Below are 27,665 nucleotides of genomic sequence, written 5' to 3' on the forward strand. Positions count from 1 at the left end.
CCCAGGAATTCAAAGCTGCAGTGTGCTATGCTACTGTACTCCAGTCTGGGTGACACATAAAATCCATCTCTAAAAAACAATACTAATAAAAAGAAGAAAGGGTCAGATAAAACATGTATATACAGAATTACAATACAAGGTAGAATGTAGGGGGCATGGTGGCTCATGCTTGTAATCCTAGCACTCTGGGAGTCTGAGGTGAGAGAATGGCTTGAGCTCAGGAGTTTGAGACCAGCCTGGGCAACATAGTGAGACCCTGTCTCTACTTTAAAAAAACAAACAAACAAACAAACAAAACAAGGTAGAATATGACACATGTTAAAAGAGATTCAGCTCAAGTGCCTTGGGAGCTTAGGGGAGGGTGAGATTAATTTCCTTCTCCCAAGAAGCTGGAGGCAGGAGACCAAGTCAGTTTCATCTTTGGAATTGTAAGCCTAGACTCAGAAGTCTCAAGAGGGGGACATTGGGGGTCTTCTCCACCGTCACCCCTGCCAGGATTCCCTGTCTAGAATAAACAATAACTTTAAGGAGGTCTGAAGGAAAACTGTGAAGGAAGAGGCTCCATTTGAGGTGAGTAGAAAATGAATTTAGCTTTGAGGTGCTGAGGTGTTGGTAGAGGCAACTGTCTGGCAAAAGGAGAGTTGAAGGCCAGGAAGTGGATGAGATCAGGGAGAGTGTCTGGAGGGAAGAGGGATAAAAACAGAAACTGGGGAAGCACCCACGTTTTAGGGAGTGGGTGGTGAAGGAGTAGTCAGAGCAGGAGTGGCCAGAGGGAGAGGTGAGAATAGATCCAGCAGAACACCTTGTTACAAAGTTTCGAGGAGGGTGGCAGGGGTGGAAGCCAGGGCTGGTAGCAGAAGGAAGAAAACTTTCAGCAATAGGGATTGAGGTTTTCAAGGAATGAAGGCTTTTCCTGAGACTCCACAAATAAGGTGAATTACCTGTGTCTGTCACCTTTGGAGCTTCCCCGAGGCTAGTGGAGAGCAGGGTTGTACCCTCTGACCTCTAAATATCTGGGGTTCAGTTATATAATTAACAACACCGAATAGGGCAGGAGCCAAACCTCTGCTAACCCTAACCAGTCCCTCCAGGAACTGAAAAGATGAAGAATTCATTTAGGAGAGATTTCACACTCGGCTGTCTGGCCTAGCCCAGTGAAGTCCCTTTTCATCACGCAACCCAAATGACTCTTCGGGCTGTCACTGCCGTCTGGTATTGCAAGCGATCTGACTAAACCGTCTTGCAAAAGTTTGCAGCATTCGCCCGAGGCGGACTACAACTCCCAGAGTTCCGGGCGTTCCCCGGTGCTGATTGGCGAAGCCATTGACTCCAGGGGGCGGAGTCTGCCCCGCCTCCCCAGGGAAACAGACCTCTGATTGGCTGGGCTGCGGGGCTTTTGTGTCCCCGCCCTCCCCCGGGGACCGCAGCGGGCTGAGCTGCTGGGGTCTAGAGCCCGGCGAGTGCTGGCAGTTCCGCGGCGGGGATGCTGAGGAGCGCTGAGTCCGGGAGCAGCCCTGGCCCCTGCGGACTTCCGAGGCCGTGAAAACCCCTGCGCCGCAGCCCTTCCCAGGCCCCCGAGGCCGTTCGCCGTTCCCGAAACCCGACTGGAGGAAGAGTCCAGCACCGCAGCGGCCGTCCTCGGATTCCGGAGCGTTCTGGAGCCCCGAGAGACGCCCCAGGATTCTAGAAGCTCCCCGGCGGTGCCCAGTCTCGGCTTCCTTAGGGCGTCCGTCCGAAACCAGCTCGGGTGCACGGGTCATCGGCGAGCCACGGCCGGGTCCTGGCACTCACCATGATCGTGGCTGACTCCGAGTGCCGCGCGGAGCTGAAGGGCTACCTGCAGTTCGCCCCGGGCGGCGTCGGCGGCTCGGGCCCCGGAGAGGTAAGCGGCGGCCGCGCGACGCCCCTCTTACCTGGAACCCTGACCCGCGTCTGAGCCGCAGGCTGTCCGGTGCTGAGTCGGTGCACTCCGAGCTCGCAGAGGGAAAGCTGAGCGCGTAACCGGGGACCGGGGTTGCATCAACTGGCAGCCGCGGCCCTCGGCACCCCTCCCCCTCCCCTTCCCATTCTCTCCCCTCCCCCCTCCCCGGGGCAGCGGAGCCCTCCTCGGCTCCCTCGGACTCCTGGCCAATGAGGGAGAAGCCTTCTCGAGGCTCTCCGGGCTTTGGGCTTCTGAGTGTCTTCAAGTCCGGGCAAATCCCGGCTGGAGCGGCCCGACCACTCCTCCTCCCCGCCCCCTTCCGCGGAGTCCCTTCCTCTTCTCGGGGGCCGGCGGGCTGAGGACCCTTTCTGGGGTGCGTCCCGGCTCCTGTCCCCCAGCGCCGGGACTGGCCAGCGAAAGTCGACCTCATCCCCTGCCCCCCGCACCCCTGCTTTGGAGGGAGGGCGCGGGGGCTCTGGGGGCTTGGCGGGCCGCCCAGTACGCGGCGGCGGCAGCCAAAGGTGGAGGGAGAGGGGACAGCCCCGATCGCGGCTCCCGAAGCCAAGCGCGGGTTAGGCTGCGCTCTGCTAAGTAAGTGGGCTGAGGCCCCAGAAGTTTGTTTTCCAGAAATTCCTCATCTGTTCTCCCTTCGCGCCGCCCCCACACCCCCTCGCCGCACCCCAGCATAGCCCGGAGGGACTTTGCAGGGAGACCCGGAGTTAGGCTGGACCTAACCAGACTGACTGTTCGCACTCCACCACTACCAGCAGCAGCGATGATGGACATCTTATCATTTATTATGCATCTACTAGATACCAGGCTTTGAGGTTTTTTCGCCTTTAACCTGAGTCATCGGGATTAAACCAGTAAAGTACAAGCTATGCTATAGCCCCATTTTACAGGATGAGACCATTGAGGCCCACGATGGGCTTAGAGAGAGGCTTTCTTCATTAACTCCACTGAATAGCAGCATTCTTTGGCCTTATAATTTCGGAGATTGCTTGGCACTAGGAGCTTCTAGTTGCTTTAGTTTACAGGCCTGGAGTGTGGTGGAGGTTGTATTCTGGACCTGGGATTTGGTGGAGTGCTGTATGACCCCAGGGAAATCCCTGCTGTTCTCTGAGCACCGTGGTTTCTGGGGGTCCTAGGTCGGTGCACGGTTTGTGCCCTGCTTTTTGTTAGCTTGCTTACCCTTCCTTGCCATGATTTAGGAGCGCCACGTGGAGGAATGGCTCTTCTGCAGCTTCTTGACGAGTGGCTTCTTTGGAAAGATGGAGATAATGTTACTATTGAGAACACATGGACACTAGAGAGCAAGAGTGCTAGGTTCATGTCCCAGCCCTCTTGCTAACTTGCTGTATGTGGCTCAGCCAGTAATCACTTCTCTCATCTGTAGTTTCTTCCTATGGGAATTTGACAATATCTCCAAGGGACTGTTGGGACAATTAACCAGAATACAAGCAAAGGCTGAGGCTCTGTGACTGGAACATAGTAACTGCATAAAACTTGCTAGCTATTAGAATGTGGCTGTGACACACACAGCTTTCTCCAGAGTGTCTCACAGGGGGGTGCCCCAGCCTGTTCTTGAGATGAAACATGGTACACCCCTCTGGGACAGTGCCTGGGAACTGGTCCCAGGCGAAAAGGCTTTGAGGGAGGGATCTTTACACAGAAGCCATGTTTTCCTTAATGGAGAAAACTGGTACTATCTGGGAGGTTTTGTTGGGTTTTTCTGGAGGTGGTTTTTTTTTTTTTTTTTTTTTTTTTTTTTTTTTTGAGATGGAGTTTCACTCTTGTTGCCCAGGCTGGAGTGCAGTGGTGTGACCTTGGCTCACCACAACCTCCGCCTCCTAAATTCAAGTGCTTCTCCTGTCTCAGCCTCCTGAGTAGCTAAGATTACAGGCATGCACCACCATGCCCAACTAATTTTTGTATTTTTAGTGGAGATGGGGTTTCTCCATGTTGATCAGGCTGGTCTTGAATTCCTGACCTCGGGTGATCCGCCCACCTCAGCCTCCCAAAGTGCTGTGATTACAGGCCTGAGCCACCATGCCCAGCCGGGTTTCTTTATTTTTATTTATTTATTTTTTGAGACAGTCTTGCTCTGTTGCCCAGGCCGAAGTGCATGCAATGTCCTGATCTCCGCTCACAGCAACCTCTACCTCCCGGTGCAAGCAATTCTCCTGCCTCAGCCTTCCTAGTAGCTGGGATTACAGGCATGCACCACCATGCCCGGCTAATCTTTTAGTAGAGACGGAGTTTCACTGTGTTGGCCGGGCTGGTCTAGAACTCCTGACCTCAGGTGATCCACCTGCCTTGGTCTCTTAAAGTGCTGGGATTATAGGCATGAGCTACCGCACCTAACCTATCTGGGAGGTTTCTATGTATTCTCTCTTGAGAAAAGAGGACCTTGGCACAGTTTCTGCTTTAAGTGGCATCCTTGGAAGACAGCAGGGTGCTGATCTTTGAGTCAGGTGCCCGAGGCCCAAGAGAAGACCCAGGTGTGCAGCTCCCTTAACTCCCCATCACTTCACCACACACTCCCTTTTAGGAGCTCATTGCCTTCAGTTGTGTGTATCTTGACCGTTCCAAGGGCTTCACTCTAGTACTGGTAATATTGGGCTCCAGAATAACTTTCTCGGCCAGATGCAGTGCTTCATGCCTGTAATGCCAACACTTTGGGAGGCTGAGGCAGACGGATTGCTTGAGCCCTGGAGTTCAAGACCAGCCTGGACCACATGGTGAAACCCCATCTCTACAAAATACACAAAAGTTAGCCAGGCCTGGTGGTGTGTGCCAGCTACTTGGAAGACTCCGGTGGGAGGATTGCTTGAGCCTGGGAGGTGGAGGTTGCAGTGAAGTGTGATCATGCCACTGCACTCCAGCCTAGGTGACAGAGCAAGATTCTGTCTTAGAAAGAAAAACCCCAAAATTTCTCAGGCATCATTTCTTTAGGGAAGTCCTTCCTCCTCCACCAGATAAGTCCCCTTGCACACCTTCCTCCAGTCCTCCTCCTCCATTGCAGGAGCTTTGGTCCCACTTATGTGAAACAGTCCCTTGCTGGAGACACCCTGCAGGTCTCATCTCCAGTGCTGCTCTTTGCACCTAATAAGTGTTCGTAACTAGTTGCTCCTTGTTGACTTAGCTGACCCTTGTGAACTATTCCAGCCTTGGAGTCAGATCTGAATTGTGCCCATTTGGAAGAGGACCTTTCTGACCTGTCTCCAAAGAAGGGATTACAAGAACTATTTCCCTCTGGGTGGTTGGGAGGAATTGGCACGATCAGATGTGTAAAGCACTTAGCATGGTGCCCAGTTCGTGATGGGCAGACAAGTGTATGGCACCACTCACTCACACCCCTCCACCCGGCCCACTCCAAGGCTGGAGGTCAGTGGCTGCTTGGGCTGTATTTCTGTATCGTCTTCTCAGGCGTAAACCCAGGCAAATATCTGAATTCAGCTGGGAGTGGGGGAAGGAGAGAGAGTGTCTGTTCCTTCCCAGCTGGCAGAGTGAGTTACCAGGTGTCTGTAGCTGAGTCCAGGGATTTGTAGGCTCTATAAAGGATAATATAGGGTAACCAAGAATAAAGGCTGGGGCTTCTCCAAGAAGCGGATATGAGTAGAGTGGACAGAACCCGTGGAAGCCAGACTGAACTGGGTTCGACTCTGCAAGTCTGGGGCCACTTCCTGAAGCTGTTATTGTGAAGTGGAATGGACCTTAGAAGCCAGACAGCCCTGGGTTCAGATCTCAGATTGGCCACTTGTCAGCTGATGCCTAATCTTTGAACCCTTCATCTTTCCTTGTGTGCAAAATAGACTCCACCCCCACCCCAAAACAGATGAAAATTAGATGGAACCTGTGTGCAAGTACTTGAGCTAATTTAAAAGTTAACATATAGTAAGTGTTTAAATTAGGATCCATGCCATGTGTGGTGGCTCCTGCCTGTAATCCCAGCACTTTGGGAGGTTGAGGCAGAAAGATCGCTTAAGCCCAAGAGTTTGAGACCAGCCTGGGCAACACAGTGAGACCCCATCTCTCTCTAAAAAAAAAAAAAAATTAGGAGCTAGGCAGAGGTCTGGGGCCATTATCCTCTTTTTATAGCTTGCATGAAGACCATTCTGTTGAATGACCACCTAGAGGGTTAATTGTGTTCCTGCTGCCCCATGGGATCTGTTTAGTTGAAACTATAAGAATAGCCACCATTAGTTCCCCCTCTGTCCCACACTAACTGTGTTATTTTGGACAGGTAACCTGACCCCTCCATGTTGCCCTTTCTTGTTTTGTAACATGGAACTGGGATCATACCTTTATCAGGTCTGCTGAACCCATCCAATATAGTAGCCCCCTCATCACATGTGGTTATTTAAATTTAGATAAAATGAAAATGAAAATGTTTTGCTGCATTTGTCACATTTCAAATGTTCAGCCACAGTGACTAGGGACTCTCGCATTTCTTGGACAGTACAGATATAAAACATTCCATCATGGCAGAAAATTCTGTTGGACTGTGCTATGCTAGGCATTGGGGTAACAACGGGGAACTAGTGTGTGCCCTGAAGTTTGACAGGTGCTGTGACTGGAGCTTCTCACTCTTGGTGAGCCTCAGATGCAACAACCTGGAGACTTTTGAGACCTTGAGAAGTTTAGAGAATGGAGAATCATTTCTGCACTTGCAGAAACCTGGTTTGTATCCCAGCTTTCCTACTGCCTTCCTGCCTGATTGGCCAGAAGTGAGTTGACCTCTCTGAGTTTTGTCTCTCATCTGTAAAATGGAAGCCCTGGTAGTAGCTTCTGGCTTGAAGTTCAGGTAGTGCATGTGAAATTAACACTTAGCCAGTGTTAACCAGCCTTGTTACGTACCGTTATTACTGACTGCCCACTCCAGGGAATTGCAGCAGGGAGGGCTGATTTGGAGGGGTCATTTCTTGGCAGTAGTATGCTGCCCTGTTGGTCTCAGGATCGTGGAAGCATTCAGGCTATTGGTGCCATGGATTCACATCTACTTGGTCTTCCCTTCAGGGCTTTATACTGTCTGTTTCCTCTGACTGGAATGCTGGTCCCCCTAGTTTTTGTTTTTTTTTTTTTAGACTGAGTTTCACTCTTTGTGCTCAGGCTGGAGTGCAATGGCGCGACTCAGCTCACCGCAATTTCCGCCTCCGGGGTTCAAGCGATTCTTATGCCTCAGCCTCCCAAGTAGCTGGGATTACCGGCATGTGCCACCACACCTGGCTAACTTTTGTATTATTAGTAGAGATGGGGTTTCTCCATGTTGGTCAAGCTGGTCTTGAACTCCCAACCTCAGGTGATATGCCCGCCTCAGCCTCCCAAGTGCTAGGATTACAGGCATGAGCCATCGCACCCAGCTTTTTTGTTTTGTTTTGTTTTAAGAAGTTGTCTTGCTTTGTTGCTCAGGCTGGTCTCAAATTCCTAGCCTCAGGTAATCCTCCCCCACCAAGCCTTCTAAAGTACTAGGGTTACAGGTGTGAACCACCCTCCCTAGGCCCCCTACGTCTTTACAGGCCTTTCTGCCTTCTCATCATTTAGATGTCAGCTCAAAGACCACCCCCTCAGTGGCTTTTCCTGTCTTCTTATGCTAAAATATTGCACACTGTCCCACCCTATCATACAGTTATTGCTTTATTTCTCTCACCTTATAGAATCTGTGCTTTAAAATCCTATTTATCAGATTCTGAATCATATGAAGGCTGAGGGCTTTGTCTTTTCACTATTCTTGCTGCTTGTAATATAGCCATCAAAAATATTTGTTGAGTGAACAAATTCTGTTTCCACCTGGAAAGTACTTAGCATAGTGCCTTATACTTGAGAAAGTGATCAATAAATGGTATAAACAGTGGTCCTCACCCTGGCTCTATGGGGCCCCCACCCCAGACAACTAAATTAGAATTGCTGGAGGTGGGACCTTGGCATTATTATTTTTTTAAAGCTTCTCAAAGGATTTAATGTACTGCTTGGGTTGAGAAGCCCTTGTTTCATACAGCAAGGAGGTTAATGATAGCTGACTTTTATTAAGTGCTTATTGTGATGGAGGTAGTGAGGCAAGCTACACAGTGTTAGCTTACTAACACTTATCACTAGCCAGTGAAAGTAGTTACTGTTATTCCCATTATTTGGTGAGGAAAGTGAGCCTCGTAAAGCTAAGGGATAGCAGGTGGTGGAGCTGTCATTTAAGCTCATGCAATTTGTGTCAAGAGCCCCTATCTTTTCTTTCTCTTTCCTTCTCTCTTTCTCTTTCTCTCTCTCTCTCTCTCTCTTTTTTTTTTTTTTTGAGATGGGGTCTTGCGCTCCTTCCCAGGCTGGAATGCAGTGGCACAATCATAGCTTGCTATAACCCCAAACTCCTAGGCCCAGGCAATCCTCCTGCCTCAGCCTCTTGAGGACCTGAGACTACAGGTTGTGTGGCACCATGCCCAGCAAATTTACTAACTTTTTATAGACACAGGGGTCTCACTATGTTGCCCAGGCTGGTCTCAAACTCCTGGCCTCAAGCATTCCTCCCACCTCAGCCTCCCAAGAATGAGCTTCAGTGCCATCCAAGGGACCCTATCTTTTAACTACACTGTATGTTGTTGTTATTGTTATTGCCGAAAATGTTGATGGATCCAGACGCATGACTAAGAGCTCCTTCTTTTGACAGTTCTTAGGTCAGATTTTGGAGTGAGCTGGGATTCCCAAGGCTATTCCTGTCTCTCCATTGCACCCCTGATGGGCCCTCTCTGCCTCCCTCAATTCTGCCCCACCCTACCTTGCTGTGGCTTGCTATCTGTTCTCAGTTCCCCTGAGGTGGAGCCCCAATTTGTGGAGTCAGCAATCCTTATCTCCTAGACAGAGCTGTTGGGCTTTTTCTTTGGTGAGGGGGGAGGGAAGCTCCAAAGGGGAGTGCTTAGGGCTTGTGGTGGTTACTACGCTGAACTTGGACCAGCCTGGCCTGGAAATTCCCAGAAGTGTGGGCTGAGGGGGCCTGCACAGTCAGCTTAACTCCCATTTTGAAGGTAGCTGGGCTACTTTACCTACCAGGATTAAGGCCCAGATAGTCTAGGCCTTTAACTTTCCCAGAGCCACATAGCAAGTTAGTCGCAGAATTGGTACCTACCCCAGAGACTTTGTAGCCTTCTGGAGTCCCAGAGCTCTGCCTCCTCAGTGGACTTTTGGCCATCTGAGGAGGAAGGTTCAATTACACTTTTTATTTATTTTTTTTTTTTATTTTTTTTTTTATTTTTATTTATTTATTTATTTATTTTTTTTGGGACGGAGTTTCGCTCTTGTTACCCAGGCTGGAGTGCAATGGCGCGATCTCGGCTCACCGCAACCTCCGCCTCCTGGGTTCAGGCAATTCTCCTGTCTCAGCTTCCTGAGTAGCTGGGATTACAGGCGCGCGCCACCATGCCCAGCTAATGTTTTGTATTTTTAGTAGAGATGGGGTTTCACCATGTTGACTAGGATGGTCTCGATCTCTTGACCTCGTGATCCACCCGCCTCGGCCTCCCAAAGTGCTGGGATTACAGGCTTGAGCCACCGCGCCCGGCCAATTACACTTTTTAGTTCCTGGCTAACCTGAGGGCTGGTCCTAAGTCTGGATCTTAATGGGAAGGGGAGAACTGGGCGTCTCCTATCCCTGTCCAGTGAGGGCATGGCTTTGATTTAGGGTAAACTGTATCCAAGGCCAGTGCTGAGAGCTGCCTCCACTCTCAGATTAACAAAATAAATAAGTAGAGCATCCTTCCTGAACCCCATCTCTAGGACTAGGAGAAGCAGATGTAGTGAGTACGTGAGTCTGGTGGTTTCTAAAGAGGCTCCAACATACACAGGTCAAAACAGTTGCTACCATCAGCCTTATACACCCTGCTCGGATTTCCTCCGTGCCTTTCTGCTTTCTCTGTCTTCATTCACAGAGTAGTATGAATGGCCTGGCACTCCTCTTCACTAAATGTGATCTGGTAGGTTTCAGGGTCACAGGTAAGGGCCAGAAAAAGGTTACTAGACCCTGTGGTTTAGCTTTGCAAAAGGAGTGACCAGTGTGACTGGGCCAGTAATTTAAATGGAAGCCCATGGGAGGAGGAGGTAGGGTTTTAAGCCAGTTGTTCAGATTTGTATTTGAGAAAGTTAATGTGGCTACTGGGTAGAGGATGGATAGGAGAGGGCAGTGCTGAGGAGGCCGGGGACAACTGGTGAGGCTATGAGTAGCAGTCCAGGCAAGAGGGGGTGGTAGTTGTTGAGGTGGTGGTGGGAGGACAGATATGCAGCCAGGCATGGCAGCTCCTGTCTATAATCCCAGTGCTTTGGGAGGCCAAGGCAGGAGAAGCCGTTGAGCCCAGCAGTTTGAGGCTACAGTGAGCTGTGATTGCACTACTAAAGAAGAAAGAAATGAACATGTAAGAGAGACTGAAGCTGGTGCTGAAGCATCTGGGGTACTTGGTTACCTGGCTTCAGGGTACAAACCATGGGGTGTTATTGTATGAGTTCTCTGGGGCCACTAAGAAGGTGGCCTCCTGGAGATGCACAGCATGGTGGCTATATATTTCCTTCTCCAGGCCCATCCCACCCCGCAATGCTGGGAATCTTGGGTCCCAGCCCAGTTCCTGAAGAACTCAGCCTGGAGTGAGCCCACTTTCTTGCTTAACCCTTCCAAACATGCATATATCTCCCACCTGGCTCCATCATGCAAGGTGTGCTAGAAAGGTGGGTTTAACAGCTCACTGTAGCCCCTTGGATAGGAGGAAGAGGCTGGATAGGTAAGAATTCTCTTTATTCTCCCTTCCACCATGGACTAACCTCCATGTGTTTCCTCCCAGGAGCAGAGGGAGAGCCGGGCTCGGCGAGGCCCTCGAGGGCCCAGCGCCTTCATCCCCGTGGAGGAGGTAAGCTTGGAAGGGGTTAGAGATCTTTGGTCCCTGGGAAGAAAGGACATGGCGTGTTGGTGGGCAGGTGTCTTTTTCTGTTCCTTAAATTGCAGCTTTGAAACTATTCCTCTCTGATTTCTGATTCATTTAATTCACAGAACGGCTCTGTGAAGCAGGCACTGTCATCCCCATTTTGCTGGGAAGAAACAGACTCAAAGAGATCAAGTGCTAGTAACAGCCAGGTAGTGGCCAAACTTTTTTGTCTTTTTTTTCATGGCCAAACTTTTGGTACCTTAGATCAGTGCCTGTTTTCCCTTAAGAAGATATAACAATTTATGTTTATCTTCTCATCCATGACTGTACATATAATACATGTTCTTTTCTGTTTCAAAAGTAATATATGTTTATTATTTTTAAAATTTCCATTGTTTCAGAAAGCTCTGATCTCCTGTATCCTCCTGCACCTTGCAGAGATCATCACTGTTAACCATTTGCCACTGTTTACTGTGCTTTTTTCAAGCCAATACTTTCAGTACAGAACCACGGTCATAGTTTACAACTTGTTTTTATATTTTGTTTTTCACTTAATACAAGAAAGACATCTTTCATTTACTGAGTCAGTTCATTCATTCATTTACTTAATGTATCTATTGAATGATTAATCTGTGTCAGGCGCTGTTCTGGTTGTTTGGGATATAGCGGTGCACAAGACATACAAAAATCTTTGCCATTATGTAGCTTACATTCTAGTGTGTTGGGATAGTGGAGATACCTTCAAAACATATGCAGAAAAATGTAAATAAAACTTGTGTCCTCATTTTCTTTGGCCTTCAGTGAACAAGGGTAAATTTTTTGTTTCCTCTCCTCTTTGCTCTCTTTTGTTCTCCGAACGTGTAGCGCAAGCGGTTAAGGAGCTAACAAACATTTAACCTCCCTCTAAACCCTGTTCCTCTGCTCCTTTGTACATGTAAGGCGAGCAACCACTTGCTGATTATTTATGTCTGTGGCCCAGAATTCTAAGCTCAAGTATTGCTCTTGTGTTTTATTTTTTCATTTATAAATAATCACTCTTTTATAATAAAAGAAACAGCCAGGCACAGTAGCTTACGCCTATAATCTCAGCACTTTGGGAGGCCAAGGTAGGGGGATTGCTTAAGACCAGCCTGGACAACATAGTAGGACCCTGTCTCTATTAAAAAAAAAAAAAAAAGAAAGAAAGAAAGAAATAGGCTTTGGAGTTCATCTGGATTTGAATCTGCTTCTGTCATTTATCAGATCTGTGACTTTGAGCCAGGAATAAAACTTCCTGTTTTCCTCATCTGGCAAAGTGGGAGAAATAACATTCACCTCACAGGCTTATTGACAAGATCCCATGAAATCATGCAGAGAAAACCCTAAACTCAGCGATGGCATGGAGACAGCACTCAGGAAAAGTGAACTATTTTGCAGTGTTAGAATAGACATTCCATGAAGGGAAGGAGAAACTGTGCTTTTACTCTCTGTACCTGAGTTTTCCTACCTAAAAATGAAGAAACGGAACTTCAATTTTATAGTTGTTGTGCGAGTTTAGTTAAAATATGCATGCTTGAACAGTGCTCGGCACATAGCATTGTATGTGTAAATACTGGCTGTTATGATATGAGGTACCTAGCAAGTATTCACTGAATCACTTTTTAAAATAATCTGTTTCTTCTCATTCCTTCTTTTTGGACATGGTTGTGGTTTTTAGTTTCTTTCTTTTTTTTTTTTTTTGAGACGAAGTCTCACTCTGTGGCCCAGGCTGAAGTGCAATGGCGTGATCTTGGCTCACTGCAACCTCTGCCTCCCGGGTTCAAGCCATTCTCTGCCTCAGCCTCAGGAGTAGCTTGGATTACAGGTGCCTGCCACCACACCTGGCTAATTTTTTGTATCTTTAGTAGAGATGGGGTTTCACCATATTGGCCAGGCTGGTCTCAAACTCCTGACCTTGTCTGTGATCCACCTGCCTCAGCCTCCCAAAGTGCTGGGATTACAGGCATGAGCCACCGCACTCGGCACGGTTTTTCGTTTCTTGCTATTAAAAACCCGCTAGAAGAATACATTGGTCTCTTTGATGAGTGGGGCAGGAGGGAAACCCATGTTCTCCTTCCCTTTGCTTGGCAGGTCCTTCGGGAGGGGACCGAGAGCCTTGAGCAGCACCTGGGGCTGGAGGCACTGATGTCCTCTGGGCGGGTGGACAACCTGGCAGTGGTGATGGGCCTGCACCCCGACTACTTTACCAGATTCTGGCGCCTGCACTACCTGCTGCTGCACACAGATGGTCCCTTGGCCAGCTCCTGGCGCCACTACATTGCCATCATGGTGAGCCTCTGTGGGCCTGACGCTTGGAGAGGTGGCCTTGTGGGGGGTTCTGTCCTTTGATCTCTTTTCTGGGAGCTTTGTGAGCTGATTCCATAGACAAGGAGGGAAGTCAGCATAGAGTAGGGAAAGCCCTGGTTTTTTTTTTTGTTTGTTTGTTTTTTCTTTTTTTTTTGAGACGGAGTTTCACTCTTGTTACTCAGGCTGGAGTGCAATGGTGCGATCTTGGCTCACCGCAACCTCCGCCTCCTAGGTTCAGGCAATTCTCCTGCCTCAGCCTCCTGAGTAGCTGGGATTACAGGCACACGCCACCATGCCCAGCTAATTTTTTGTAGTTTTAGTAGAGATGGGGTTTCACCATGTTGACCAGGATGGTCTCGATCTCTTGACCTCATGATCCACCTGCCTCGGCCTCCCAAAGTGCTGGGATTACAGGCGTGAGCCACCGCGCCCGGCTAGCCCTGGTTTTATCTAACTTATAGAGTTTTAGGTTTTTTCTTTTTCATTTTTCTTGGAAGGAAGGCTTCAGGAAAATTTTAGGTTTTGAAGAAAGGCATTGTTAGTGCCTTTGTTATGTACAGATTGGCAAACTGAGGGTGCCAAAAGGAGTTAGGTGACCTGCAAGCTGGTGGCAGAGCTGGGGTTACTTTCAACTTAGATTTCTGGCTTCTTGGGTAACACTGAGCCCAACAACCTCTCCCCTGGTGGAGTACCCACCCTGAGCCAGGCACAAAGGGAACAGGGTGACTGAGGCTCTGTCCACTACCTTCACAGGCTGCCGCCCGCCATCAGTGTTCTTACCTGGTAGGCTCCCACATGGCTGAGTTTCTGCAGACTGGAGGAGACCCTGAGTGGCTGCTGGGCCTCCACCGGGCCCCCGAGAAGCTACGCAAGCTCAGCGAGATCAACAAGTTGCTGGCACATCGGCCGTGGCTCATCACCAAGGAACACATCCAGGTGCAGGGGGCAGAGAGGCCTGGTGGGCAGCCCAGGGAAGGCACTGAGCAGCTCTGACCTTCCATCTTGTCCCCTCCAGGCCTTGCTGAAGACTGGCGAGCACACCTGGTCCCTGGCTGAGCTCATTCAGGCCCTGGTCCTGCTCACCCATTGCCACTCGCTTTCCTCCTTCGTGTTTGGCTGTGGCATCCTTCCTGAGGCAGATGCAGATGGCAGCCCTGCCCCCCAGGCACCTACACCCCCCAGTGAGCAGAGCAGCCCCCCCAGCAGGGACCCATTGAACAACTCTGGGGTAAGTCACAGGCCTGGGTCTCGTGGAGGGAGGAAGCAGGCATGACCTCCGGTCCTTGAGTAGAAGCCACTGCTTCCCTATCTCTGGTGCCTGCACTACCTGCTGCTGTGAGAGACCACATAAGTTATTTGACTTTGAAGCTCAGTTTCCTCTGTGAAATGGGGGGATAAAGACCCCTTACTCACAGTAGGCTGTGAGGGTTAAATGAAATACCATGTGACTGACACTGTGTATAAGCCATAGGCTTAAAGGCTGTTGGTTTTAGCACTTTAAAACTACAGTTTACCTCTTACTCTATAATGTAACCTTGTTTATTTTAATACAAAAATGCAGATACTTTAAAAATTCCTGCTTAGGGAATATGTGTCTATTCTTCATAAACATCACTTTAGGAAGCACAGACCCCATGGGCTATGCGACACAGTGGCTGGCACAGAGGATGCCCTGGACCTTTGTGATCGTTAGGACAGCCTGGCCTGTGGGAAGGATGAGTGGAACTTCCCAGAGGCGGAAGGAGTAGTCAGTCACCACTAGTCCTCTACTCCAGGGCTTTGAGGCTGCCCGCGATGTGGAGGCTCTGATGGAACGCATGCGGCAGCTGCAGGAGAGCCTGCTGCGGGACGAGGGGGCATCCCAGGAGGAGATGGAGAGCCGCTTTGAGCTGGAGAAGTCGGAAAGCCTGCTGGTGACCCCCTCAGGTACAGGATCACAGGCATCCAGGCTCAGGGGGTACTCCTTCTTAGGCCACCTTTGGTGGAGAGGAGCCGCCTCCTGCATTCCAGAGGCAGCCACTTCTTAACCTCCCTTCCAAGAGGTTCTGAGCACAGGCCTTGGGCTCAAACCTGGGTTTGAATCCTGGACTGCTAGCCTTTGTGGCTGTGCAATTACCAACGAGTCACTTCCTATCTCAGGACTTCAGGATTCCTGTGTGGGATTAGTGGGGCAGCAGAAGCTAAGGTCTTAGCACAGCACCTGGTCCAGGGGAGCAGCTCCATAAATAACTGCCACTATTATTGTTACTAGTGGCCTGGCTTCATGAGTCCATGGGCCTGATTCACTCCCTCCGCAAGGCCTGCCTCCAGCTGAAGTCGTGCCCCACTCATTGTAGCAAGGGGCTTTCTTTGGCCCTCTACTCTGCCTTCCCCTCCCCTTTTGGTGATTAATCAGGAGTGGAGCCCTGCCTGCCCCATGCCTCAGCCTCACTGTGACCTCTTTCTGGTTCTCAGCTGATATCTTGGAGCCCTCTCCACACCCAGACATGCTGTGCTTTGTGGAAGACCCCACTTTCGGGTATGAGGACTTCACCCGGAGAGGGGCTCAGGCGCCCCCCACCTTCCGGGCCCAGGTAAGGCTCTCTCTACTAGTCTTAGCCATTGCTCCACATTTACAAGCAAGTGGCGGGTGGATAGTTTGAGTAGTTACAGAGTTAGGTACCCAGCTGGGCATGTTAGTTCACACCTATAATCCCAGCAATTTGGGAAGACAAGGTGGGAGGATTGCTTGAGCCTTGAAGCTTGAAACCAGCCTGGGCAACATGGCAAAACATTGTCTCTACAAAAACATTTTATTTGATTTTCTTTTTTTGAGACAGAGTCTTGATTTGTCACCCAGGCTGGAGTACAATGGCGTCATCTTGGCTCACTGCAACCTCCGCCTTCCGGGTTCAAGTGATTCTCCTGCCTCAGCTTCCTGAGTAGCTGGGATTACAGGCACCCGCCATCATGCCCACCTAATTTTTTTGTATTTTTATAGGGATGGGGTTTCACCATTCAGCTAGGCTGGTCTTGAACTCCTGATCTCAGGTGATATGCCTGCCTCGGCCTTCCAAAGTGCTGGGATTACAGACATGAGCCACCGGGTCCGGCCTACAAAAACATTTTAAAAATTAGTTGGAAGGTGGTGCATACCTGTAGTCCCAGCTACTTGGATGGCTGAGGTAGGAGGATCACTTGAGCTGGGAGGTCAAGGCTGTAGTGAGCTGTGATCGCACTACTGCACTCCAGCCTAAGTGACAGAGCCAGACCCTGTCTCAAAAAAAAAAAAAAAAAAAAAAAAAAAGAGTAGGATACCTTCTTCCCTTAAGATTCCATGAGGGCAATGAGGTCCCTGTGAATCCTTAAGGGACCCATCTATGCCCTAAGCTCAGGAGTTGCTGATCATAAGGAGAAGGTCATCACTAAAGTGTTCCCTTCTGGACCTCTCAGGCCCAGAGCAAGCAGCACATTTGATACAAGAAGGGAGAATTACGGAGAGCCCAGGTCCAGAGGTACAGAGGATGGGGTCTCTCTGGCTGGTCTTGGGCTCCGAAGACTCACCAATCCCTTTCCATGTACCTAAGGATTATACCTGGGAAGACCATGGCTACTCACTGATCCAGCGGCTCTACCCTGAGGGTGGGCAGCTGCTGGACGAGAAGTTCCAGGCAGCCTATAGCCTCACCTACAATACCATCGCCATGCACAGCGGTGTGGACACCTCCGTGCTCCGCAGGGCCATCTGGAACTATATCCACTGCGTCTTTGGCATCAGGCGAGTTCATGTTCTTTCACCTAGGAGGGTGTGTGCACTGCAAGTCTTCACTCGGGGCTCGCAGTTGTTTCTGTTTTCTTTGTTTTTTCTTTTCCTTTCTTTGCCTGTACTGTTTTTCAAAGCAAATTTAACTCTTTGGTGATTTTAAAAGATGATAGAAGTACTCATTGTTTGAACCTTGTAAATGAACTCTTTAACTGCACTCCCAGACATAACTACAGCTTGATATATGTACATGTACATATACACACATTCACACATACATATATACACACCATCCTATATATATGTAGAGAGAGTTATGTATTTTCAATTCAAGTAGTAATTCTTTTCTCAAATAAGGACATATATATTGCATAATATTTCACCATATCCGGCCAAACAATTAATTTTTTATTTAAAATAAAAAATCTCTGCCAGAAGTGGTGGCTCATGCCTGTAACCCCAGCACTTTGGAAGACTGAAGGAGGTGGACTGCTGGAGTCCAGGAGTTCGAGACCAACCTGAGCTACATGGTGAAACCCCATCTCTACAAAAAATACAAAAATTAGCCAGTTGTAGGGCTGACACCAGTAGTTCCAGCTACTTGGGAAGCTGAGGCAGGAGGATCCCCTGAGCCTGGGAGGTAGAGGCTTCAGTGAGCCGAGATCATACCACTGCACTCCAGCCTGGACAACAGAGGAAGACTATCTCAAAATAAATAAATAAAATTTAAAAACACAGTTAACAAAAAAGAAAATAAAGGCAGGTGCAGTGGCTCACACCTGCAATCCCAGCACTTTAGGAGGCTGAAGCAGTAGGATTACATGAGGCCAGGAGTTTGTTGCCTCAGCCTGGGCAACATAATAAGACCTATTCCTACAAAAAATTAAAATTAGGCTGGGTACAGTGGCTCACACCTATAAGCGCTGCACTTTGGGAGGTGGAGGCAGGTGGATCACCTGAGGTCGAGAGTTTGAAACCAGCCTGACCAACGTGGAGAAACCCCATCTCTACTAAAAATACAAAATTAGCCTGGCACGGTGGTGCATGCCTGTAATCCCAGCTACTCGGGAAGCTGAGGCAGGAGAATCGCTTGAACCAGGGAGGTGGTTGCGGTGAGCTGAGATGGTGCCATTGTACTCCAGCCTGGGCAACAAAAGCAAAACTCCATCTCAAAAAAAATAAATAAATAAAATTAGCTGAGTGCGGGTGGCGCTTGCCTGTAGTCCCAGATATTCAAGAGGCTGAGACAGGAGGATCACTTGTGCCCAAGAGCTCAAGGCTATAGTGAGCCGTGATTGCACCAGTGCACTCCAGCCTGGGCAACACAGCAAGACCCTTCACTAAAAAAAAGAAAAGAAAAATTATGTGTTATACTATCTGTTCTTATAACTATCAGTTATCTCCTTCCTGTCTCTTTTTTATTTATTTATTTATTTTTTGAGATAGAGCCTTGCTCTGTCACCCAGGCTCGAGTGCAATGGAGAGATCTCAGCTCACTGCAACTTCCAGCTCCCGGGCTCAGGTGATCTTTTGCCTCATCTTTCTTAGTAGCTGGAACTACAGGTGCACACCACCATGCCCAGTTAATTTTTGCATTTTTAGTAGAAATGGTGTTTCACCATGTTGGCCAGGCTGGCCTTGAACTGCCAACCTCAAGTGATCCGCTTTTCTCAGCCTCCCAAAGTGCTGGGATTACAGGTGTGAGCCACCATGCCCGACGCCTTTCTTTCTCTATGCACGAGTAACAAAAGCATATGTAATTTACAAAAACAAGATCTGTTGCCATTTCCCTACTCATTTCAGTTATTTTATTCATTTACTCAAACACGAGCATGTTTTAGTGAACATACGATTTTTTTCCCTGCTTTTCTCACTTAACAGTTCATACCAAGCACCAAAAAATTATCCCCCAATTTTAAAAAAGGTACATGTTCCTTGTAGAAAGTTTGTGTTTCTGTGTATTACTAGCTGTAAATCATATTTCACTGAGTGGGTTGACCTATACTTAATTAACCATTCTCTTACTCTAGTCATTAGTAGGTCTCCAACCCATGGCTGGCCAAGGGCAGGCTTCTTAGAATGTGGCTCAGGCTGGTTTCTGCCCAGCCCTCAGGCTTCTCCACTGTCCAACATAGTCCTTGCTCCTATTTCTTTGTCTTCCAAATCTGCCTTCCAGTTTTCAGCCAGTGATTCCTCCATCTACGCTGATCTGCGATTACAATGGCTGCCCTAACTCACTAGACTGGGGGTGACTCAGTGGCTTCTAGACTCATCACCAACTTGCTTTATGGCTTTGAAGAAGTTAATCATCTTCTCCAGGGCTTAGTTTGCCAATCTGTGGAATGAGTACAGCTCCTTTTTACCCTTATCCTCTTCCTTCTCCTTCAATGACCTCCTCCTCCACCTTCTGTGGCCTTTACTGTAGAGTAGTGAAAATGGCCTCTGAGCTAGGCAAAGCTGGGTTTAAAACCCATTCCTGGCCAGGGACAGTGGCTCACACCTGTAATCCCAGCACTTTGGAAGGCTGAGGCGGGCAGATCACCAGGTCAAGAGTTCAAGACCAGCCTGACCAATATGGTAAAACCCCGTCTCTGCTAAAAATACAAAAATTGGCTGGGAGTGGTAGCACACACCTGTAATACCAGCTACTTAGGAGACTGAGGCAGGAGAATCGCTTGAACACAGAAGGCAGAGGTTGCAGTGAGCTGAGATCATGCCACTGCATTCCATCCTGGCAAGAGGGCAAGACACTGTCTCAAAAAAAACCCAAAAAACAAAAAACCATTCCTTGCTGTATTAACTAGGACAAATGACTTCCTTTCTCTGAATCTCAGTTTTCTCATCTATAAAGTGGGGTTGATGAATGTAGTAGATTGCATACACCATCTAGTCATATACACAATAGCATAGTTTTGAGGATTCCATGAGTACATGTCCACTTGGCACATAGTTGGTATTCAATACAGCATGCTCATTCTCTGCATTCCTTTAAGTCATCCCCTGCCAATGTGGCAGCCTGTAATACATGATGTCAGCTGTTTCTCCAAGAGGAACTAGGCTTGTTGTTGCTTCTACCTTCTGACTTTTCTCAGCACTCTCTGTTCTTCCCTCTATAGGGTGTGGTGGGGGGGAGGAGCTGCCTCTGGGAGGAGAGGGTGAGTAATGCTGCTGGGACCTTTCCATCCAGATATGATGACTATGATTATGGGGAGGTGAACCAGCTCCTGGAGCGGAACCTCAAGGTCTATATCAAGACAGTGGCCTGCTACCCAGAGAAGACCACCCGAAGAATGTACAACCTCTTCTGGAGGCACTTCCGCCACTCAGAGAAGGTATGACCGATATAGGCAGGGTAGGATGGAAGTAGACAGGCCCAGCCAGTGGAGAGGGCAAAGGGTTAGGACCCAGTGAGGGCCCCCAGACTGAGTCTGTCCTGCTAGGTGGGATACCTGGACCTATTGCTCTGGATTGAAGTCCTGTTCCACTGTGATTTCAGAGTCCATTTACTCACCTGTAAAATGGAAATGTGGGTGCCTGCTTCACATTAGTGGTAGCTTAATGGGCCTGGGTTCAAATCATAACACTATCTCTTAGTAGCAGTGTGACTTTGGACAAGTCATATCATCTCTCTCAGCTTTTTTTTTTTTTTTTTTTTTTGAGATGGAGTCTGTCTCTGGAGTGCAGTGGCGTGGTCTCGGTTCACTGCAACCTCCGCTTCCTGGGCTCAAGAGATTCTCCTGCCTTGGACTCCTGAGTAGCTGAGATTACAGATGCACATCACCATGCCTGGCTAATTTTTTGTGTTTTTAGTAGAGACGGAGTTTCACCATGCTGGCCAGGCTGGTTTCGAACTCCTGACCCTGTAATCCTTCCGCCTTGGCCTCCCAAAGTGCTGGGATTACAGGTGTGCCATCATGCCTGGCCTTCTCTGAGCTTTTTATCCTTTTGTTTTTGTTTTTGTTTTGAGACAGGGTATTGCTGTGTTGCTCAGGCTGGAGTGGAGTGGCACAATTTCAACTCACTGGAGCCTCCACTTCCTGGGCTCAAGTGTTCTCCCACCTCTGTCCCCAGAGGGCCTGAGACATGCACCAACTAATATTTTAAATTTTTAGTTGAGATGAGGTCTCACTGTGTTGTCCATCCTGGTCTCAACCTTCTGAGCTCAAATGATCCTCCTGCCTCAGCCTTCCAAAGTTTTTTGTTTTTGTGATAGGGTCACACTGTATTGCCCAGGCTGTATTTGAACTTCTGGACTCAAGTGATCCTCTTGCCTCAGCCTCCTGAGTAGCTTGGATTTTATCTTTATAATGCAAATAAATACTGCTATATTTCGAGATTGTTGGGAGGATAAAATGAGAAAATGTACGTAAACCTCTGATTCCCAGTAGATGCTTAGTTAGTTAGTGGTAGCTCTTGTGTCAGCCTCAGGGAATACAGAGCTCAGTCATGATAGGAATGAATGTGCTTGCCCTTGTGCTACACCGCTCAGAGCCTTAGCAGAGGCCAAGGCATCTCTGTAGGAAAGGAAATGGTGAGGTAAGTGGGTCAGGGATCTTGGCAGTCTGGGAGGGGTGTGGAGGGTGAGGAGTGACATCAGTTGCCAATATGCCCTCCTCTGTGCCCCAGGTCCACGTGAACTTGCTGCTCCTGGAGGCGCGCATGCAAGCCGCTCTGCTCTACGCCCTCCGTGCCATCACCCGCTACATGACCTGACTCCCTCCCGAGCAGGACCTGAGCCTGGAGCAGCTCCCCACAAGGACTTCTCTGTCTGGAGACAGCCCCAGACCCTTTTGTATCCCATGCCCACCGTCCCCACTCTGGAGTGGGCTTGTGTGTGATGTGCAGTCCCCAAGCCACACCCTCCCTTTTCCTCACTGGAATGGACAGTTCATTGCACTGACTCTGGGATCTCAGCCCTGCTCCTGGGAGCTGGAAGAGCACTAGGAGATCCCAAGGGACCACATCCTTCCTCCTTCCCCTGCCCCCAGAGGCAGAGGGCACAGGAAGGAAGATGGGCCAATCTTGGACTTATGTACCACAGGCGTGGTGGCCTTCCTGAACTGGGAAGTCCCTGGCTGGCCCCCGAGGGAGAGGGGCAAATGCCTCCGGGACTGACACTCCAGGCAGCTTCTCTCCCCTGTCATTCCCAGATTTCATTACCTCCCACTTGCCATTCACCCATCAATGTGAAAGTCAGGGTCACAGCTGGTCTGTGTGTTCAGTTCCCCAAAAGCCTGTTCTGTTGGGCGGCCTGAGGCTCTTCGCTGGTTGCCCGATTCCTAGTTCAGTTTTTTGACTTCCTTTGCCATTTTTTCCTTTTCTCCTTGTCTGATGGTGTGAGGCCTCAGGAGAGAGGCCAAGTACATAGAAAAGCAGATTAGAAAGTTTGAGCCTTTGCTGGTCACGTTGCCTTCTGAAGAGGGGGTGTATTAGATTATAAATCCTCTTTATTTTGGTCCTTTATGCTTGAGGTTCCAACCTGAAGCCACAGGCAGTGTGTGAGAGGAGGAGGAGAGGGAGAATTCTGTTCTCCCAGAGCTACACCTGCCTTGCAGAGGCCGGCATCCCCCTCCCCTGCCTCCAGTGGCTCTGCCACAGATGTTTGCCAAAAAGTTGAGCCTTTCTAGATGGCTTAGGTGGCAGCATGGCTCAGTAAGAGGGGCAGGAGGCACCAGGTTCTTGTTTGGGCCCTGCCCCCAGACCATGGCCAGGTGACCATGGCTGCATTGCCAAACCTCTGACTGCCACAGCTGTAGACTGAGAGGGTGGATCTGAGTCCCCACAATGTCCGAAGCTGCCTCCAGGATTCTCAGGCCAACCTGCCAACAGCAAATTGATTTTCTTGCAAGATCTTGAAGGCCTCCAGGGACCCCACTTCTGCAGCCAGTCTCTCCTGGGTGCCTTCTGGGGGCTCCCACCCCTATCCCAGTATCTCAGCCGTTCCCTCTCCTGGAGTTTAAGTGGATTGCTTGGAGGCAGAAGCATCCAAGGACAGATCCCCAGGCACTTTCTGTAGCAAATGACTGTGAATTATGACTTTTCTAGCCCTTCTAGCAGTCTGTGCCTCCTCTCTAACCAGTTTGGAGAGCACTGAAGAAAGGCAAGGGCCATGCTGCTGCTGGGCAGGGCAGGAGAGGAGCCTGGCCATGGGCCACATTTCATACCCGTGCAGGCACGGAGAAGCAATCGGCACCCCTTTCAGGCCTGACAGCCCTCCCTGCAAGAAGGTGTGCAGGAGAGAAGGGACCCCGGCATGGGGGTTTGGGTTCTAGAGGGGATGTGATGACTGTAAATGTTCACTGGGTGGGTAGGGAGTGGTATCCAGTGTTCAAGTGCAGAAATCTTTGGCTTTGCTACCAGTTCCGTATGATGAGAAATAAACATTCACTGAGGTTTTGTTTTGTACTCCTTGTTTATGGGCTGTTTTTTCAGTTTCCTGAAGGTCATAGTTCGCCTTGTAGCACAGGGAGAGAGCTGTGATTGCATCATGGACCTGACCTGACAGCCCCTGCCCTGCCGCAAATTTGTGCCCAGTGATTGCAGGTTGAGACTGTTGGCACTGAAAGTCTACTTCTGTCCCTTGGACATCCAGTCCTGTCCCCCTTCAGTGGCTGGCCTGGCACTGTGGAGTAATAATGATAATGTTGTTTTTCTGACTAAGCCTGGCCATGGGCTGGGTACTTGGATACCATTCCTCTGAATCTGCAGCAATCCTGAAAGGGAATTGAGACAGGTGAAGTGACAGTGTGTGGGGGGCCAGGGTTCCCACCCACTCTATGTGACCCTGAGGCCTTGGCATTTTACCTTGCTGTTTTTCTCACTAGCAGACTTCCCCTGTGACAGAGACGCTGTTTGAATCTGGAAGGACCCCCTTGTGTCCCCAACCCCACCACATTATTACCTGCTTCTCATCCTTCCCCCTCTAGCACCAAGGAGACAAAACCAGGAATAAAGAGTTAGATGCAACCTCCAAGCTCTGCCAATGCTGTTTATGGCTGTGTGACCTTGGTCAAGCTTCTTAACTTCTCTGGGCCCCAGGAACTAGTTAGCTTATCAGGAAAACCACATCATGATTAAGAGTTAGGACCTATCATGTGGACTTCCTACTTCCTCTAAACACTGTCATAAAAAGAAAACTAGGTCTCACAGGGAACCTCCCCTGGTGGACTCCATGTGCCCCTTTCCCTTGAGGCACCTGCTCATTTTTGCTGGATCCCTATACACATACCTTCCTCTAGAGTCATTTGAGAGGGTGTGAGAGAAACTGAATCACACTTGGAGTACAAAACTTGGATTCTCAGCCAGGCGCGGTGGCTCAAGCCTGTAATCCCAGCACTTTGGGAGGCCGAGGCGGGTGGATCACGAGGTCAAGAGATCGAGACCATCCTGGTCAACATGGTGAAACCCCGTCTCTACTAAAAATACAAAAAATTAGCTGGGCATGGTGGCCCGTGCCTGTAATCCCAGCTACTCAGGAGGCTGAGGCAGGAGAATTGCCTGAACCCCGGAGGCAGAGGTTGCGGTGAGCCGAGATCGCGCCATTGCACTCCAGCCTGGGTAACATGAGTGAAACTCCGTCTCAAAAAAAAAAAAAAAAAAAAAAAAAACTTGGATTCTCATCCTGATTGAGCCACTCACTGTATCACTGGGGAGATTAATTTCACTGTGCCTCAAGTTTCCTCAGCCATAGAAAGGAGGATAAAAGTTTTCCATTTCTTTTCCAGGTGGCATGCATTAGGTGTGTGTTTATTTGAGATGGAGTCTCGCTCTATCGCCCAGGCTGGAGTGCAGTGGCACCATCTGGGTTTACACTGCAACCTCAGCCTCCCAGGTTCTAGCAGTCTCCCACCTCAGCCTCCCTAGTAGCTGGGATTACAGGCCTGCACCACCATGCCTGGCTAATTTTGGTATTTTTAGTAAAGAAAGGCTTTCACCATGTTGGCTAGGCTGGTCTCCAACTCCTGACCTCAAGTGATCCACCTGCCTCAGCCTCCCAAAGTGCTGGGATTATAGGTGTGAGTCACTGTGCCTGGCCTAGGTGGCTTGCTTTGAGTGTGACTGTTGCCAAATATTTTCAAATTTAATCTCCCAATCTTCACAACAACCCCATTAGGAAAGGGTGTGTTCCCATTCTATAGATGCGGAAATGGACCTCAAATAAGAATCTAGGGAACACCAACGTAACAGACCCAGATTCAAATTCCAGCTTTGACATTTGATGTCTGTCTGATCATGAGCAAGTTGCTTCTATACTCCTCAATTTCCTTATCTATGGGATAGAATTAATACCTAAGGTTACAGGAGGGTTCTGAGGATTAAATAGTGCATGAAAACCACCTAGGACAGTTCACCTAGCATTCATGAGCTGTTCAGGATTCAGAAGTTTGCCCAAGGTCATGCAACTGAGGTAGAATTTGAATCCTTGTCCTTCTGATTCCAGAGTTCTTTGTATTGTTTTCGTTTTTTTTGTTTTGTTTCGTTTCTGAGATGGAGCTGGAGTGCACTGGCATGATCTCAGCTCACTGCAACCTCCCCATTTCAGGTGATTCTCGTGCCTCAGCCTCCGAAGTCGTTGGGAATACAGGCATCCACCACCATGCTAGGCTAATTTTGTATTTTTAGTAGAGATGGAGTTTTGCCATGTTACCAAGGGTAGTCTTGAACTGGGCTCCAGCAATCTGCCCACCTCAGCCTCCCAAAGTGCTGGGATTACAGGCATGAGCCACCATGCCCTGCCCTGTATGCATTATTTTTGTCTCCAAAGTGCCTAAATCCTCAATATGCATTTTTTTTTAAAAATCATGTTTATTAGGCTGGGCATGGTGGCTGACACCTGTAATCCCAGCACTTTGGAAGGCTGTGGCAGGCAGATTATTTGAGATCAGGAATTTGAAACCAGCCTGGCCAACATGGTGAAACCCTGTCTCCACTCAAAATACAAAAATTAGTCAGGTGTGGTGGTGGGCCCCTGTAATCCCAGTTACTTAAGAGGCTAACACAGGAGTATTGGAGAATTGCTTGAGCCCAGGAGGCAGAAGTTACAGTGAGCAGAGATCACGCCATTGCATTCCAGCCTGAGTGACAGAGTGAGACTCTGTCTCAAAAAAATAATAATTTAAAAATATTTTTAATCATGTTAAATTTGCACATGGAATTGAAAACTCAGCTTCAGATTGGATCTAATGAATCTATTTTAGACTTCTGTAACCTGCAACCCGAAACCTGTGTACATCTACCCAGGATGGAGTTTGCAGAAGGTTGTTCTTAATTCTTTTGTCTTTTGAAGCCATGCTTGGTTTGAGGACTGCTGAGAGTGAGTAGAAAAAGGAGCCGAGTGAGTCTCCTCCAGCAGGCTGCAAACATTCACCAGAGCCCTAGAGCAGGTGGATTGGAGGAGTTCTGACTGTTTTGTACCTTAGAATCACCTTAGAGAACCAGTGTTTGGAGGCAGAGCTCAGCAATCTGCATCTTTAACAGCTTCCTTGGTATGGATTCTTTGAACAGATAGATGTGCTTCTAATGTGTCACATGTCCTGGAGACTTAGCAGTGAAGGAGGTAGGCATGGTTTCTGCTTTCTTGGGACTTACTGTCAAGTGGAAGACACAACTACTAGACCACTACACAACTAATTATTTTTTATTTTTTAAATTTTTTTGAGATGGAGTTTCACTCTGTCACCCAGGCTGGAGTACAGTGGCACAATCTTGGCTCACTGCAGCTCCGCCTCCCAGGTACAAGCGATTATCCTGCCTCAGCCTCCCTAGTAGCTGGGATTACAGACATGTGCCACCACACCTGGCTAATTTTTTGTATTTTTAGTAATGACGGGGATTTTACTATGTAGGCCAGGCTGGTCTTGAACTCCTGACTTCAGGTGATCCACCCACCTCAGCCTCCCAAAGTGCTGGGATTACAGGCGTGAGCCACTAAGCTCAGCCTTTGTCTTTTCCAGTCATCTCTGCCTGTGTGACTCCTATACAGTCAAAAAGCAAGGCCAAACAATGGAAAACATGTAACATAGTGGTTAAGAGCACAGACTTGAGAGATAAATGTAGGTTCTCTAGCCATGTCATTTACTGGCTATGTCACCTTGGATATATTGTACCACCTTGCAGAAAATCCATTTCTTCATCTGTCAACTTGAAAATAACTGTATTACCTTCATCACAAGAGGATACAACTAGCAAAACTGTGGGAAGGCTTTTGACACAGAGCCTGACAGGTAACCAGAAATTTCCTTTTCTGTCCTTCTGTGATGATTCTTAGATCAGGAAGTCATGAAGTTTCTTTCCTCTGACCTCTGACTTTTGACAACAGCTAAGTGGCGTCACTTGTTTCACATTTCATCATTTTCCCTGTGTAGTAGTTTTTTTTGTTTTGTTTCTGAGACTGAGTTTCGCTCTTGTTGCCCAGGCTGGAGTGCAATGGTGTGATCTTGGCTCACCACAACCTCTGCCTCAGGTTCAAGTGATTCTCCTGCCTCAGCCTCCCAAGTAGCTGGGATTACAGATGCCCACCACCACGCCCAGCTAATTTTTGTATCTTTTAGTAGAGATGGGGTTTTGCCATGTTGGCCAGGCTGGTCTTGAACTCCTGACCTCAGGTGCTCTATCCACCTCGGCCTCCCAAAGTGGTGGGATTACAGGCATGAACCAACATGCCCAGACTATTATTTCCATTTTAAAGTGGATCCCAATCACCACCCAGAGGATCCATCTTCCTTCCTTAACTCTTACAAAGTGCTTCTGTTTTCTTTTTTTTTTTCTTTTTTTTTTTTTTTTTTTT

The 27,665-nt window shown here is 48.7% G+C and overlaps 1 protein-coding gene across 1 annotated transcript; it reads left to right on the plus strand.

Annotated features, from left to right (window-relative positions):
• Window positions 1–1,399: 1,399 nt before the first annotated feature.
• On the plus strand, window positions 1,400–23,280 carry SESN2 (sestrin 2). The gene is made up of 10 exons (XM_032246581.1): window positions 1,400–1,882; window positions 10,732–10,797; window positions 12,922–13,119; window positions 13,891–14,073; window positions 14,153–14,365; window positions 14,913–15,063; window positions 15,592–15,710; window positions 16,704–16,894; window positions 20,067–20,211; window positions 21,506–23,280. The coding sequence occupies exons 1-10, from the start codon at window positions 1,793–1,795 to the stop codon at window positions 21,590–21,592; spliced, it is 1,443 nt and encodes a 480-aa protein (XP_032102472.1). The 5' UTR covers window positions 1,400–1,792; the 3' UTR covers window positions 21,593–23,280.
• The last annotated feature ends 4,385 nt before the right edge of the window (window positions 23,281–27,665 follow it).

This window comes from Sapajus apella, unplaced genomic scaffold (assembly GCF_009761245.1).
Source record: "Sapajus apella isolate SASKATOON/1434 unplaced genomic scaffold, GSC_monkey_1.0 scaffold62, whole genome shotgun sequence".
Lineage (NCBI taxonomy): Eukaryota > Metazoa > Chordata > Mammalia > Primates > Cebidae > Sapajus > Sapajus apella.

Bases quoted from the DNA above. Each gene is read 5' to 3' on its own strand.
- SESN2 (XM_032246581.1), top strand. From the start codon at position 1,793: ATGATCGTGGCTGACTCCGAGTGCCGCGCGGAGCTGAAGGGCTACCTG. The intron at 13,120-13,890 runs GTGAGCCTCTGT...CTACCTTCACAG, and splicing joins GCCACTACATTGCCATCATG to GCTGCCGCCCGCCATCAGTG. The intron at 16,895-20,066 runs GCGAGTTCATGT...CTTTCCATCCAG, and splicing joins CACTGCGTCTTTGGCATCAG to ATATGATGACTATGATTATG.